Below are 14,851 nucleotides of genomic sequence, written 5' to 3' on the forward strand. Positions count from 1 at the left end.
TTATTTACATGAGTTTTATTGAAATTTTGGTATTTAATAAATCAATCTGCTTGCTGTCTGGATGAGTGGGTGTGCGATGATATCAGAGGTCGAAGGCCGCCTTGTTGGGTCAGGGTTTATCATCATCTGAAAATGACACACTATATTAATTATCAACAAAAAAATAACGCAACCATAGTTGGTTTTCAATAGTAGTACTTTATGGTCACCTTGAGAAGAGTGAGAAAGTCTGCCGAAAGCACATGGGACACAGCTGGGAGCTCCCCCCTTCGGATTTTGTGCCATTCGAGCCCATTGGAGGGCAGAGGCTCCACCCCTGAGGCACTTACGACAGTCAGCGCAAGAGCGAAGATGTCAGCCTTTGTTAAGTTGTTATAGTCCTGCAAAAGAAAACCGGAGGAAGATTGTGTTATGAAGCAGGAATTTTCCAAATGTGGAAGCTTTTTGTTTTGTTTTTTTACAATGACAAACCTCTTGTAGAATTTCATTGGCTAGATATCTGCTGTCACCTTCTTCCACTTGAAGACTGTTTACCTGTGTCACGTGACCAAGATCACCTGGAAGAGGACACACTGGCTTGGTTTTCAAATTTTATCGATAGGTCCCAGTGTTTTAAATATAATGGTTCTGTATTTGACTCCACCTTATTTTTGCTTTCTATAAATGACTGAGGTCAAGGTAAAACTCTTTTGACCTATGAAACCATAATGTTTCATGGCCTCATCACCTCACATAAATGTACACAACAAATTGTTGCATAACTCGTTCTGCAATAGGAAGTCAAAGAGTTTTTTTGTTAATATTGTTGAAGCTATTGTAAAAAATAAAAAAAAAAGGGGGGGGGTTGATATTTGTAACAAATAGTGCTTCATGTTTTTACATTACTAGACTGTTATCTACTGCTGTGAGCATCAGGCGGAAGCCATCTTGACCAAATTGGGATATTGGTTTTGGCCTGATGCTAGCTATGTGATGATTTTCAATCTGTATTCAAATTTTGGAAGGAATCGTAGAAGTTCATGCACATTATTTACTTTTCCAACCAAATAAAATGTAGCAAGCCAGATCTTGATCTAAAGACTTGAGTTGACACTTGTGAAATGTGTCTCTATGATGGCAACAGTTTTTTTTTTCCCTGCTGTAGATTAATTTATGTTGAAGCTTTCATATCTTTGCAAAAAAAAAAAAATGAAAATTACCCTCCAGTACTCATAAAACCACTTGAAACATGTTCTGGATGTTAATAAAATGATAAAACAAAAAGGTATGTTGTCTTCTAAATGCAATAAGCTGCCTCAAAAGATTCCCACAGCAACCACTCTTGCGGGCATTGAAATAGATCAAGATGGTCCATATGTTTAAATACTTAGCTGTCATAACTGATTCACGTTAAGGCCACATGGGAAAATCATCTTTTGTTTTTAATTTGAGAAACAAGGATGTTTTTTTTTTAAATGTAAAAAAGCATGTTGTTGATGCAACTTTTTCGTAACGTTCAAATTTAAGTATCCAAGCACTATGTGTACAAAGAAGTTAATAGAGACGGAAAACAGAAAGGGTCAAACCTATTTTGTACACAACAGTGCCGGTCAGCATGTCGTCCTCATCACATCCATTATAGGTGCTTGTGGACTTCTTGGATATGAAGATGTTACCTTGGAAACAAAGTCGACAGCAGTTTTACAACTGCAATGTATCTACTGTAGCACAAAGCGCCTCAACTCACTTGGTTTGATGTCCATGTGCACGAGTGACATTGAGTGGATGCACTCCAGGCCTCGTGCTACTTGGAGCAGCAGATCCTTGAGGTTCACTTCCGACATGTAGGCAAGTCGCCGAGAATTGCGTTCGATGACGTTGAACAGGTTGCCGCTGTCACAGTACTCGTTCTGAATGAGTAAGTGGTCGTCCTCCACCCAGGACGAATAGTAGCGCACCACATTAGGATGCTGGGCGAGCACGGCATGGGCGAACACTTCCCGCATGGTGCAGTGTCTGTACGGGAAGAAAAACACTTGAAAATATTTTTCCTGATCAAGTAGCCAACCTTCATACCAATCTCAAATCATGAAATTAATGGAAATCCCGTTAATCCATTCTAGCCCACCGATAAAACAACAAAAAAATTGTAACAAAAACAATTTTTACACGCAACAAATCAATAACAATAACAATAAAATTACATTAAATTAAATACAATGCATCTGTCCATGGATGGATGGATGGAATGGAAGTTTAAGAGCAGTAAAAAAGGATATCTGATCAAGAAGTGGTACACCCAAATATTGTGCTCAAGAAAGAATACGCTTACTTGACAATGTGACAAAAAGTAGCCCTCCAAAAAATGACTGAAGTAAGAGTAAAAAGTACACAGTGAAATAATTACTCAAGTACTGACTACACAAATGTGGCTGAGTACAGGGATACACTGGACGAAACCTCTCTAGAGTGCGCAGGACTTCAGATTAGGACAAAGGTTGACCCTAAGAACACAGCTAAAATAATGAACAAGTGGCTTCAGAACATATTGGTGACGCTTCTTGAATTGGCCTGTCAGAACCCTGACTTGAACCAATTGACAATTTCTGGCTAGACCTAAAAATGGCTCACCATCCAACGTGACTGAACTGGAAAGGATCTCCAAGGGGGAATTGCAGAGGATCCCCAAATCCAGGTGTTACATTAAATTAATTAAATTGTCGCATCATTCTCAAAAAGACTCAAAAGGGTGCTTCTAAATACGAAAGACTCAGCAAACGGTCTGAATACTTGTGGTTCTGTGATATTTCTGGTTTTCTTTCTCAATAAATTTGCACAAACTTCAACAATATGGTGTGCTATTTTAGCTATCGGCTGTAAGTATAGCAAAACGACAAAGGTAAGGGGTCTGAATACTTTCCATACGTCTCTGTATATTGACACAAGGCCGCTACTTATTAATTTGACAAGTGGGAATTTTGATCTCATCTGAACTACAAGTGAGCAAGTTAGTTGGCCCAAACCTACATTGTGAAGTCCGGTAAACCGATAATCTCTACTCGCTGCAAGTCATCTACAGCGTTTGTTTTTACACACATTATCAATACTGCTACATTTGTCTCAGGAACAAAACCTAAAGTTATTTTCCAAGTGGCTGCACGTAAGATCAGCTCAAAATTACGTTGCTGCAGTCACTCACATTTGAAAAATGTACAGGTGTGCTTGCAGATAAAGTTGCGGGTGTAATTAGGGATAGAATCTCAAAACCTTAAAATTACTTAACTGGATAACTGGATTAATGTAACATAACTGTAAATTAACAGTAAAGTAAATACATAATTAAAATAGAAAACTAAAATTTCAAACTCGGAAATGATCATCTCCAATTTCAACTGATATTAGTAGAACATGAAATAAAACAGTATTTAAACTTTTGCATCAAGAAAAATTTTTGTTCTGACAAACTTTATCTTTAGAAAAGTTAAATGCACTGGCCTGTCAAGGAATAAACACAAACGGTCTATCCCCCGCGATGTTTTGAAAATCCTGAAACGCAGTCACACTGCTCGCAATCGACCCAATGAGCACCCCTGGTGTAACTGAATTTCCTTTGACATGGCTCATGATGATTATGATGACGACTTTAGACGCAAATGCGCTCACAATACATGAAGCAGCTCTGAACATGCGCTTTCGGCCTAACTTGCATTTCCTGTTTCTGGGTGAATACTGGTTGTTTTGGAGCAGGCTTGTTTAGTTAATGTTTATGAAATAAACATGTAAATTAACGTCAAGACTACACAAAATAAGTCACGTCTTTCAATATCTATTTTTACTATTCAGAAATTTTACGCACTGTGCAGATTTGCGAACACGGAGGCGCCGCGAGCGGGGTCACGCACGTCAAATCCGAGTGACTGTTGCTGTGTGCGTGATGTGTGTTGTGAGTGCTGGACCTCTAAATGGAAACTTTTCCTGCTTAATGCAGTAAAGAAAATAAGTATTTGAACATCCTCCTATATTGGAAGATCTCCCACTTAGAAATCATGGAGGGGTCTGAAATTTTCACTGTAGGTGCGTGTCCACTGTAACAGAGATAATCTAAAAAGAAAAATCCAGAAATCACAATGTATAATTTTTTTAACGATTTATTTGTATGATACAGCTGCAAATAAGTATTTGAACACCTGAGAAAACCAATGTTATTATTTGGTATAGTAGCCTTTGTTTGCAATTACAGAGAGATTTTGGCCCACTCCTCCACACAGATCTTCTCTAGATCAGACAGGTTTCTGGGCTGACGCTGAGAAACTCTCCCTCCATAGGTTTTCTGTTGGGTTTAGGTCTGGAGACTGGCTAGGCCACGCCAGAATCTTGATATGCTTCTTACGGAGCCACTCCTTGGTTTTCCTGGCTGTGTGCTTCGGCTCATTGTCATGTTGAAAGACCCAGCCACAACCCATCTTAAAAGCGCTGACTGAGGGAAAGAGGTTGTTCCCCCTAATCTCACAATACACTGCCGCGCTCATCCTCTCCCTTAATACAATGCAGTCATCCTGTCCCGTGTGCAGAAGAACACCCCCAAAGCATGATGCTACCACCCCCATGCTTCACAGTAGGGATAATGTTCTTGGGATGGAACTCATCATTTGTCTTCCTCCAAACATGGTTAGTGGAATTATGACCAAAAAGTTCAATTTTGGTCTCATCTGACCACAAAACATTCTTCTATGACTCCTCTGTACCATTCAAATGGTCTTGGCAAACTTAAGACAGGCCTTGACATGCTGGTTTAAGCAGGGGAACCTTCCATGCCATGCATGATTTCAAACCATGACATCTTAGTGTATTACCAACAGTCACCTTGGAAACGGTGGTCCCAGCTCTTTTCAGGTCATGAACCAAGTCCTGTTGTGTAGTCCTGGGCTGATTCCTCACCTTTTTAAGGATCATTGAGACCCCGCAAGGTGATATCTTGCATGGGGCTCCACTCCGATTGAGATTGACCGTCAAGTTTAGGTACTTCCATTTTCTAATGATTGTTCCAACAGTGGACCTTTTTTCCACCAAGCTGCTTGGCAATTTCTCCGAAGCCCTTTCCAGCCTGTGGAGTTGTACAGTTTTGTCTCCAGTATCTTTGGACAATTCTTTGGTCTTGGCCATGTTACAAGTTTGAGTCTTACTGATTGCATGGGGTGGACAGGTGTCTTTATGCAGCTAACGACCTCACACAGGTGCATATGATTCAGGATAATACATGGAGTGGAGGTGGACTTTTAAAGGCGGACAAAGAGGTCATTGAAGGTCAGAATTGTAGCTGATAGACAGGTGTTCAAATACTGATTTGCGGCTGATCACACAAATAGTAAAAATGTCTTCATTGTGATTTCTGGAGTTTTCTTTTTAGATTATCTCTCTCACAGTGGACATGCAGCCACGATGAAAATTTCAGACCCCTCCATGATTTCTAAGTGGGAGAACTTGCAATATCGCAGGGTGTTCAAATACTCATTTTCTTCACTGTATGTCTGTGGTTTTTATTTGACTCATTACAGTCATGTGCAAAGGTTTAAACAACTGGTGTGAAGATAGAAAAGCTAACAAAATCTCTCTCTCGCTCGCTTGCTTATTATAGACAAAGACTTGCAAAGTTTACAAAGGAATATATAGGAAAACTAACTTCTGTATTACAAAAAAGTGCAACAATTGCAGCAGCAATGATTTATCCATGTTCTGTTTGGGAGTACCAATTTAAATAGATATGTTGGTTTGTTTTTCTACTAAATCATAAACAATATACTACCACCATATCAATTTATATGGTGTGGTACACTTATGCAATCATTTTTTAATGTATGTCAACCGTATGGTTGTGGTAAAATTCAAAGTTCAGTGGCTTTCGCAGGTTTAGAGGGTGAGTACTCCTTACGATAAAAACTGGTCCCTCTGAGTCAAACAATCAAATCAAAGTAAAGCTTTTTTTTTTTATTATGTTATACAGCGTTTAATTGACCTGTTTTGTTTTCTACTGCTTGTTGGAGATAAACGTCTTGTTCACAGTACATATTTTACCAATACTGTTTCTCAAGTCACTGTCACATCAAAACTGTGGTATGCAATGGTCATGTTGTACCTCCTCAAAAAAAAAAAAAAAACAAAAAAAAAAACGGTTCAACTAAATCACGTGTTGGTGCAACTAACTTCTTCAGTGCTCCTAGTGCAAAGGTTAATTTAGAGCCCGATTAACATTCAACACAAATGTAAATGTCACAACAAAATTAATCTACAAGTTACAACACAACAGCATTAATCCTTAACACAGCAAAATCAAGTAATAAAACAAGTGAACTCCCACTCCCTCTGACTGTATAATTTGTCCATTTTGGGGTTTCTAGGGACTCTTATTGCTGACAAAGTGACTGAACCAGGAAGTTGGATAATTTTAAAATCCACATAGTTGACCTTATGATTTATTAATGAAAGTGCTTATTTTCCAAAATAGCTTGGATTCACTTACTTTTCCAACTTCGTTCCCACCTCTGTCGCCTTTTTTCACTTTACTGTTTTGAAATGTGTTTCGTAAGCTTTTCGTGGTATAGGTATAGACTGTTTTTGACCAGGTGACCTCATCCGGGGCAACTGGCCATGTTAGATGGGTTCACTCTACTGACGCGCAGTTCACTCTATTGCTTTTGCATACAGACCCGAGTTACATAAATGTTCATACGACTGTTAAAAGTGACGCATAATGGCTAAAAAGACTTTGGTAAGTTATTGGGGCTCATTAGATGTTTCAAGAAACCATTACAACAAGAAGTGTGCTTTGATTGACAATATCGACCCATATGCCTCGGAGAAACACAAATGGAGCAGACAAATGTGGGCGTCGGTAACCTATCCAGACATTGTCAACTATCTCTTCTTCTCAATATGCGCTTATACCGTGGGCCAACTAAAGAATTACAAAGGTCTGGAGGCCTCCAACCAATTCATCAATGGCTGGGTTCTTGATGCGGCGGTCTCCATTGTAAGCAACCTGTGTCTCTACACTGCTAAGGTTAGTGTACCGCACAATGCAATTTAAATATTATGTTGATTATACCAACGAAAGATTATTTTTGTTACCGAGAGGGAGAGAGCGAGGCAGTACCTCTTTCTCCACTACCACGGCTCCATTTTTAAAATCAACTCACGAAACAGCTAGCAGTGCAGTAACTCGTTTTTGCAAACTTATTATAATAAAACAGAAAATACAGATTTTGGAGACATGCATTGCATTCGCGCCCACGCACGCACACACACACATACGTGCACACACACACACAAACGCGCGCACGCACACTCACACAGTATTATTTAGGCCTTTGGCCCTAAAGAATACTTCTCCTTCATAGAACGTAGTTATTGCTAAGTAAGGTGTGAAATTCTAAAAGGTATCAAATACTTACAAAGAACAAAATGCTCAGAGAAAACGCTGACATGAGGGAATGACTCGGCTGCTAGATCGGCTCTGCCAATACGAGACAGCCACAGTTGTCGCCATTTTGTTTACTGTTCCGATTTCTCATACTGGTTCTTGATCACAGCTGGCAGTCCAAAGAAAAGTGCTTTACAATGCCCACTTTTATTTGAGCAACCAATAACATACGAGTGCGCCCCCATTCATACAGCTTTCTGAATTGATTTCTGCTTAGTTTGTTCACTCGAATTCACCCATCCAAAACGGCACCCGTTCTCTAATCCAGAAGGTGTGTGACGACAGTCGAAAACAGTCTGAGGTATTTAGATCTAATCCCAATTTTTATTTCACTCAGATGATTTTTTTCAGAGCTTTTTCCTTATTAACAATAACGCAAGGCCTGTTGCACCACCACTAATATGAGTCCCCGGCTACCCCAACGAATTATGGTTGGAGGCAGTCCGAGTGCTCAGCATCGTCGTTATTTTGTCTTGTTTGCGTTTGCAACTGATCCTTTCTGAGCCGATATGAAAAACAAATATTGCAATAGAATTTTCCCTCCTATCGTCCAAACCAATCTGTGCCTTATTGTAATGCCAATGCGAAATAAATATTTTCAGTTTGAAATGAATTCATTCTTTAGAGAGAGGACTTTCGTGAAAATTGCAGAAAATACTAATGTGAGTACCAGGGAGGTGCAAAAAAAATTTTTTTTTAAAAAATGGATGGCTGTGGTGCATTCTGCCGATAACTGTGAACAAAATTCAGACAAAAATTGAAAGTAAAATTTCTAAGTCCTGACCAAAAAAAAAAAAAAAATTGGGTAAAAGTTCCCCAAGGGCCAAGCCCAGATTTTTTTTCACCCCCTGTCCCTCTTATCACTGGATAGCACAAAATCACATTTGTCATTAAAATATGCCATCTTATCTCAAGACAAATGAATTAAGTGAACTATTCAGTAAAAAGATATCTAAAATTGTCCTTTTCCCCACATTATAGTATAGATATAGAATATACACGAATATATATCCTACAATTTCTACACCATACAACAAGAAGTTAATCTGTAGTAATTACTATTAACGTTTAAGTCTCAAACTTCTTACGTCGCGTTGTACTGATACACTCGACCACATTACTCACTATCTTAGATATACAGTAGATCTAGTAATACTAATAGTATAATCTGTTCCATATATATATATATATATATATATATATATATATATATATATATATATAAATAAACACACACACAGTCACATTTGAAAAATGTACAGGTGTGGTCAGTCATGCTCGCAGATAAAGTTGTGGGTGTGATTAGGGATGGCCTTAAAATAACTTACGGGATTAATAGAACATAACTGTAAATTATAAATAAAATAAGCAAATATATAACTAAAATAGAAAACTAAAATGTCAAACTCAGAAATGATGATTTCCAATGTCAACTGATATTAGTAGAACATGATAAACAGTATATATTATATATATATATTAACAGTACGGTCTATCCCCGCAGTGTTTTGAAAATGCTGAAAGTTTACTTCAATATAATTGGCGTTCGTGGCAACAAGCTAGCGATTCATTGTAAACAAACATTCCTGTTAGCAATCGTGACGTATTGTTGGGATGGGGGGGCACGCACCACGGGGACTGTCGTAAATAAGAGGCCGGCTTGCTAGACCGCGCCTTTATTTGCATGCGCTCGAGGTATTGGCCACACCTGAATGAAGCGACGAGGTGGATGATAGTCTAATGTTTTTTTTTTTTTGTTTGTTTTTTTACACCGTCACACTGCCTCGCGAACGACGCAATGAGCACCTCTGGTGTCACTGAATTTGCTTTGACATGGCTCATGATGTTGATTACTTTCGACGTAAATGCACTTGCATTACGTGAAGCAGTTCTGAACGTGCGCTTTCCTGTTTCCGGATGAATACCGGTTTGAGCAGGCTTGTTTGGTTAACAACGTTTATGAAATAAACACGTAAATTAATGTCAAGACCACACAAAATAAGCGACGTCTTGAGAGAATGCGAGGGGAGGGGCATTACTCTGAGTGTTAGTGCCTCAACATGGCTACGCTCGTGAAAGCAAAACAATGAACTCAAACGCATGTTCGTCCAATGTTGTCAACTAATATCCGTATTGATTTTAGGCAATTTTTCCTCTATTTTCCTGAGCTATTTTCATGAAAATTTTAAAATCCGGAGGATTTTCATCACTGATTCTTTAAGCCATTAAATTATGCAGGTGGAATGTCTTTATTTAAGTGAGGTTATGCAAGTTTACTAATAATAATTTATTTCTGTGTTTTGTTTATCAGGATTTTCATATCAGTGCATCACTAAAATACCCCAGTATAACATACACCAATTCTCTCAAAGGAAAAGCATCACGTACCTATCTGTGGTGCCCAAAAGCGGCTTCTTTAATCGCTTGATGGCATAGATGCAGCCATCCAGCCTCTTCACACATTTAAACACAGCACCGAACTGCCCATTGCCAATCTTCTCCAGTTCGAGGAACTCTGAGGCGTACCGGGATGTGACACATTTTCTTGCGGCGGTAAACCTCTAAAAGTGGCCCCCCCAAAAAAAAAAATTAATTTACATACATACATACACATTATATATATATATATATATATATATAAAAATAAATAAACAAACACACACACACACACACTGCAGTAAATACAATATACAATTCCCACTGAGCCCCTGTCCTCATGTCCTACATGACTGGCTTGCTGTAGGTGGATATAAGATGTGAACAGCTGTCATTTGAGCACCAAATTGAATTCCTAAAATAAAATAATAGCATCTGCAGCGAAAATGTACCTTTGCATTTGCTTTACAATTACTTGCATTGCTGCCTCCTCCAAATGACCTGCAAAACCAAAATATCATTGCCATTTTTTTTTTTTTTTGTGTGGGGAAAGCCCATAATGAAAAGCATTTATCTGCGAGGATCATTCAAAGAACAAAATACATACATGCGTGTACTCTCACACTGGTTTTTCTGCAGTGTAGGACACTGGATGAGGAGGGAGTGTGGGCTGAAGGGATTCAAGTTGACCAGAGGTCTGCTGCTGCTCTCTGTGCTGGACCCTTCTGAGGGTTTCCGATTCTTGAAGAGGGATCGCCTGCAGGGGTTTGAGAGGTGGGAGCCCTTCGATGGGGAGAAGGCACTCTGTGCAAACATACACATTGACGTTTAATCAATACAAATCTGGATCTTGAGCGCCTTGCCTCACCACCCAAGATGGTTGTAATTTGACAAGTAAATCATTAGTCAGCTGCGTATTTCCAAAAATACATTTGTGGTTCATTTGTTCAAAATTTTATCCCATAATTTGGCAATTTGGTTGGGCAATGACATGCTCATTTTCATTAATTGGTTGTCAATTAATCTATGGACCTTTCCGACCTGTCAATCACTCGTACAATAATACCCAATCAGATAGCCGCATTGTCTTAACCCCTGGCTTGACACGCCCCTGTCGCCATATTGTCCCATAAGCAATGCTACTTATCAGTAGCATGCGCTTGGAAAAGTTAATGTTACGAAGAAAATGGTCCTCAGATGTGCTTGGGGAACGTGCAATTCTGATGAAAGATAGGGCCTGGTTGATTCAATTTCCAAAGCCTAAAACACAGTTGACGAAGTGTCTATGATGGATTAAGGCTCGCGGAAGAGCGCACGTACAACTAAGTCTGGACAATATCAACAAACACAAGCCTGTATGTTCGAAGTTAAGTGAGGTAGAAGTATCTTCTCTGAGTTTGATTTCATTATTATCAGTGCTTTATACATCGCAGGAGAACAACTTTCACTTTAAGTGTAATCACTGACCTGCTGAATGAAGTGTGTAATGTTTTATGCCAAAGAGTCGGGGTTAGGGATACGTAAATGCACGATGTCATGCAATAGAAATGTCTATTTCCCTATTTTATCGTGTTGGATTTCAATATGAAGTTTGTGAGGCGTCAAACTTTTTTGCATCGATCGCCACGTTTCACTGTAACTCTCACATTGCGTCCTGCTTTGTCCAAAATCTTAATTCCATGAACATATCCTTCTGTGAAATAGTTGAGACCTCTCTGTAGAACCCACTTGGACAAGTCTGGCGCATTTGGCAAAAAACATACCGCAATGTTATCCAGAATACGTGATAGAGAATCCACTTCAAACGTGTATCGTTCACTAGCGATTTCGGAAGATTATGGTGCATGGCAACTGTTGCTCAGGGCTGCGGAGCTGAAGATTGCCACTTCTACTTATGTCCCCTTCCACCTTTGAAAATGTTAGAATGATAGCTCAAACATGATAGATTTGATGAAAGGAAAGAATGTTCCTGTTTCGCAGATCAGTGTCTGTGGAGAAAGTTTGGCTTGTCCCGTTTGGGGTGGCCACAGCGTGACATCTCAGATGAACGCTCATATTTGTTTGGCACAGTTTTTACGCTCGATGACCTTCCTGACGCAACCCCTCTTGGGGAGTGGAGGCCCCAGTGAGATACGAACTCACAACCCCTGGTTTACCAAACCAATGCTCTGAGACGAATACTTAAATGTTCATAAAAACAAAAATATCAAGCTAATTGTTTTGATGTTTTGAGAGGCATGAGTATCCTGTCAATATAGAAGCCCACATACATATTGGTGATGATTGATGGTAGTTTTGTTCCAGTAAGCAATGTATTATAGCAACGATTGATGGTAGTTTTGCGACATTTAACATTCATCTGGTACTGAGTGAGTAACTAACCCTCACCAATGTTTAAATGCACTTGTAGAAAATAAAACCTACTTCACTTATAAAGACTATAATGATATTACTCATGATCTTTCCAAGAAAAAGTACTAACCCTGCTTTACGTGAATTACGATTCCACTATTTGATCCAGTTGGATTTCAATATGAAGTTTGTGAGGCAGCAAACTTTTTTGCATTGGTCGCCAAAATTTTGCTGTAACGCAACGACATTGTGTCCTGCGCCGTCTAAAATCTTAATTCCGTGTACATATCCTCGCGTGAAATAGCTCTCTTGGACAAGTCTGACGCATTTTGCAAAAAACATACCGCAATCTTATGTGGAATACACAATAGAGAATTGACTTCAAACATGTTCTGTTCTGTCGCCATTTTGGAAGCTTGTGGGACATGGCAAATGTAGCTAAGGAGGCGGAGCTTAACATCCCCATCGGAAAGGTCCATTGTCAGCTCTGGTTAGAAAATGAGTGTGAAAAAAACTTTTGAAACATTTAATACAATGGGGTATTTTAATAAAATCTTGTCCTTGACGTTAAGAATGCTGGTAAGCCAGGACTGTTTTAAATTGTAATTTAGAAAAAAAGAGGTCACTTGCTAACTGGGTTGTTGACCTAGAAAGCCTTGAAAACTATCAATTTTCAACATTGGTTACTGGGATCAATATTTTGACTAAATTCCTACATGAAAGAGTCTCAATGTCGTCGTCGTCGTCCCCCCATTTCATTTATACATCACCGTCACACATTTGGTTAATGCAATAGATTAATGCGAAATACAGTCATCGATCCATCTATTTCCTGAGCCACTTATCCTCACATGGGTCGTGGGAGTGCTGGAGCATATCTTAACTGTAATCGGGCAGGAGGCAGGGCACACCCTGAACTGGTTGCCAGCCCATCGCAGGACACGTGGAGACAGACAACAATCGCACTCACAATCACACCTAGGTGCAATTTAGAGTCTCCAATTAATGCATGTTTTTGGTGTGTGTGGGAGTCATTTAGAGTAAATACTGTGTAACTGAAATTACAAACTACCATCATAGTAAACCATCCCTTATCTGAGCCCCTTCTCCTCACAAAAGTACATATTATAAATGCAATCTTATTATTCAACCTCGTCTACGAGTGGGCCAGCCCACTTGTCAGTTTGAAAAAGCCCATTGAAATTTCGACCGTTAAATAAACGACGCTTCGACTGGCCTGTTGCATGAAGGGAAGGCAATCAGAAAAAAAAAATAGTCTCAACGTGTGCACATTTTGAGAGAATAGGGGCTGGTACAAACCGTGCTTGGATGCGTCGTATCGTCAAAAAGTCGTTTCCGGATGGTTTTGCACGGAGTGCTCGTACATTGTGTTTGTAGTGCAGCGGAGGTTCGCTCGGGTGAGCCCTCGTAGAATGGCGGTGGAGGCGAGCATGTGCCGAGAAGCAGCGTGTTCTGGGAGCCGCAGCCTTTCAGGCCCCACAACGCCACTTCGTCAGACCCACGCGGGCGGGTCCTCAGGGGGCTGTTGCGGTACCTTAGCCGCCTAACAGGAGTGCTTCGTCGCTCCAGCATTGGAAGGCTCTTCTCGGCTCCGGTTTGAACTTTGTCGTTCCGTTCGTCTTCAACCAACGTTTTCAAAACACGTTTCAAACCACCGCCGGCAGAGTACCTGACGTCATGTGAAGTAGCCAATCGGCGGCTGTTTGTCTACTTCTTTGTTTGCTTGCTGGGCAGGTGGAAACTATGAAATTGGCATTATCGCCGTCTCACGACCTTCAGTGGTATTTTTTAAAACGATGGTTGCAAATATATGTGCATCGCTACTGTACTGTCGAAAATTGTGTCGTCATTTTTTTCAATCATTTATTTTTTTTTAAGTGAAAACTAATAACCCATGATTTTTTTTAAACAGAATTTTGATTACTTGCAAGTGGTGTCACTCACTCTTTCATAGGGCACACTGTATTATGGTTTCCCTCGGAGGGCCATTGAGTGTTGAACCTTACAAATGTATACTGTACCGTAATCTCATCATTAAATATCCAATCATTACATTGTCCGAGTTTTCAGCAGTTGAAAAAAAAAGTCCAAAGCACCAAACGCATGCACCTCTTAACGTCACTAACAATTATATTTCAAAATGCTTGCCAATTTCTCGACAGTATTAAAAGTGAAGTCATTTTGCAATTTGGGTTGAAAAGGGCATAAACACATATGATTTGTTTACAGGAACTTCATAAAATGGCATAGCAGACCGGATCTGGACCCTGTATCCTGACTGTGATAATGTGAGTTACAGCCAAGTTAAAATCCCAAAGTCACTATCTCGATAACATTTAAAAACAGTAATTGGTTCTTGGACTCTGACAGATTTGTGTGTTTTAACTGTATACATCTATAAAAAGGAATCAGTGAATCACTGATGACGTAGTGCGCAGGTGTCAAACTCAAGGCCCGGGAGCCAGATCCAACTCATGATATGATTTTATGTGGCCCGCAAAGGCAAATCAGCCATGTCAACTTTCATGATTCTTCTGAAAATCTGTACCAAAATTTTAACTTTTCTTATCATAAATGATGTTGCGATATTATAACCATTTTTGTGTTACCAAAAATGAATAGTTGAAAAACCCATTACCTTTGACT

At 39.6% G+C, this 14,851-nt stretch overlaps 1 protein-coding gene across 1 annotated transcript; it reads right to left on the bottom strand.

The window, feature by feature from the left end:
• LOC133508619 (wee1-like protein kinase 1-A) lies at nt 1-13,915 on the bottom strand. Its single transcript, XM_061834852.1, has 9 exons — nt 13,505-13,915; nt 10,440-10,636; nt 10,285-10,333; nt 9,845-10,017; nt 1,727-1,995; nt 1,566-1,655; nt 472-557; nt 210-380; nt 1-126 (listed from the first exon to the last, which is right to left on the bottom strand). The coding sequence occupies exons 1-9, from the start codon at nt 13,775-13,777 to the stop codon at nt 34-36; spliced, it is 1,401 nt and encodes a 466-aa protein (XP_061690836.1). The 5' UTR covers nt 13,778-13,915; the 3' UTR covers nt 1-33.
• Between the last annotated feature and the right edge of the window lie 936 nt (nt 13,916-14,851).

Source organism: Syngnathoides biaculeatus, chromosome 11 (genome assembly GCF_019802595.1).
Source record: "Syngnathoides biaculeatus isolate LvHL_M chromosome 11, ASM1980259v1, whole genome shotgun sequence".
Classification (NCBI taxonomy): Eukaryota; Metazoa; Chordata; class Actinopteri; order Syngnathiformes; family Syngnathidae; genus Syngnathoides; species Syngnathoides biaculeatus.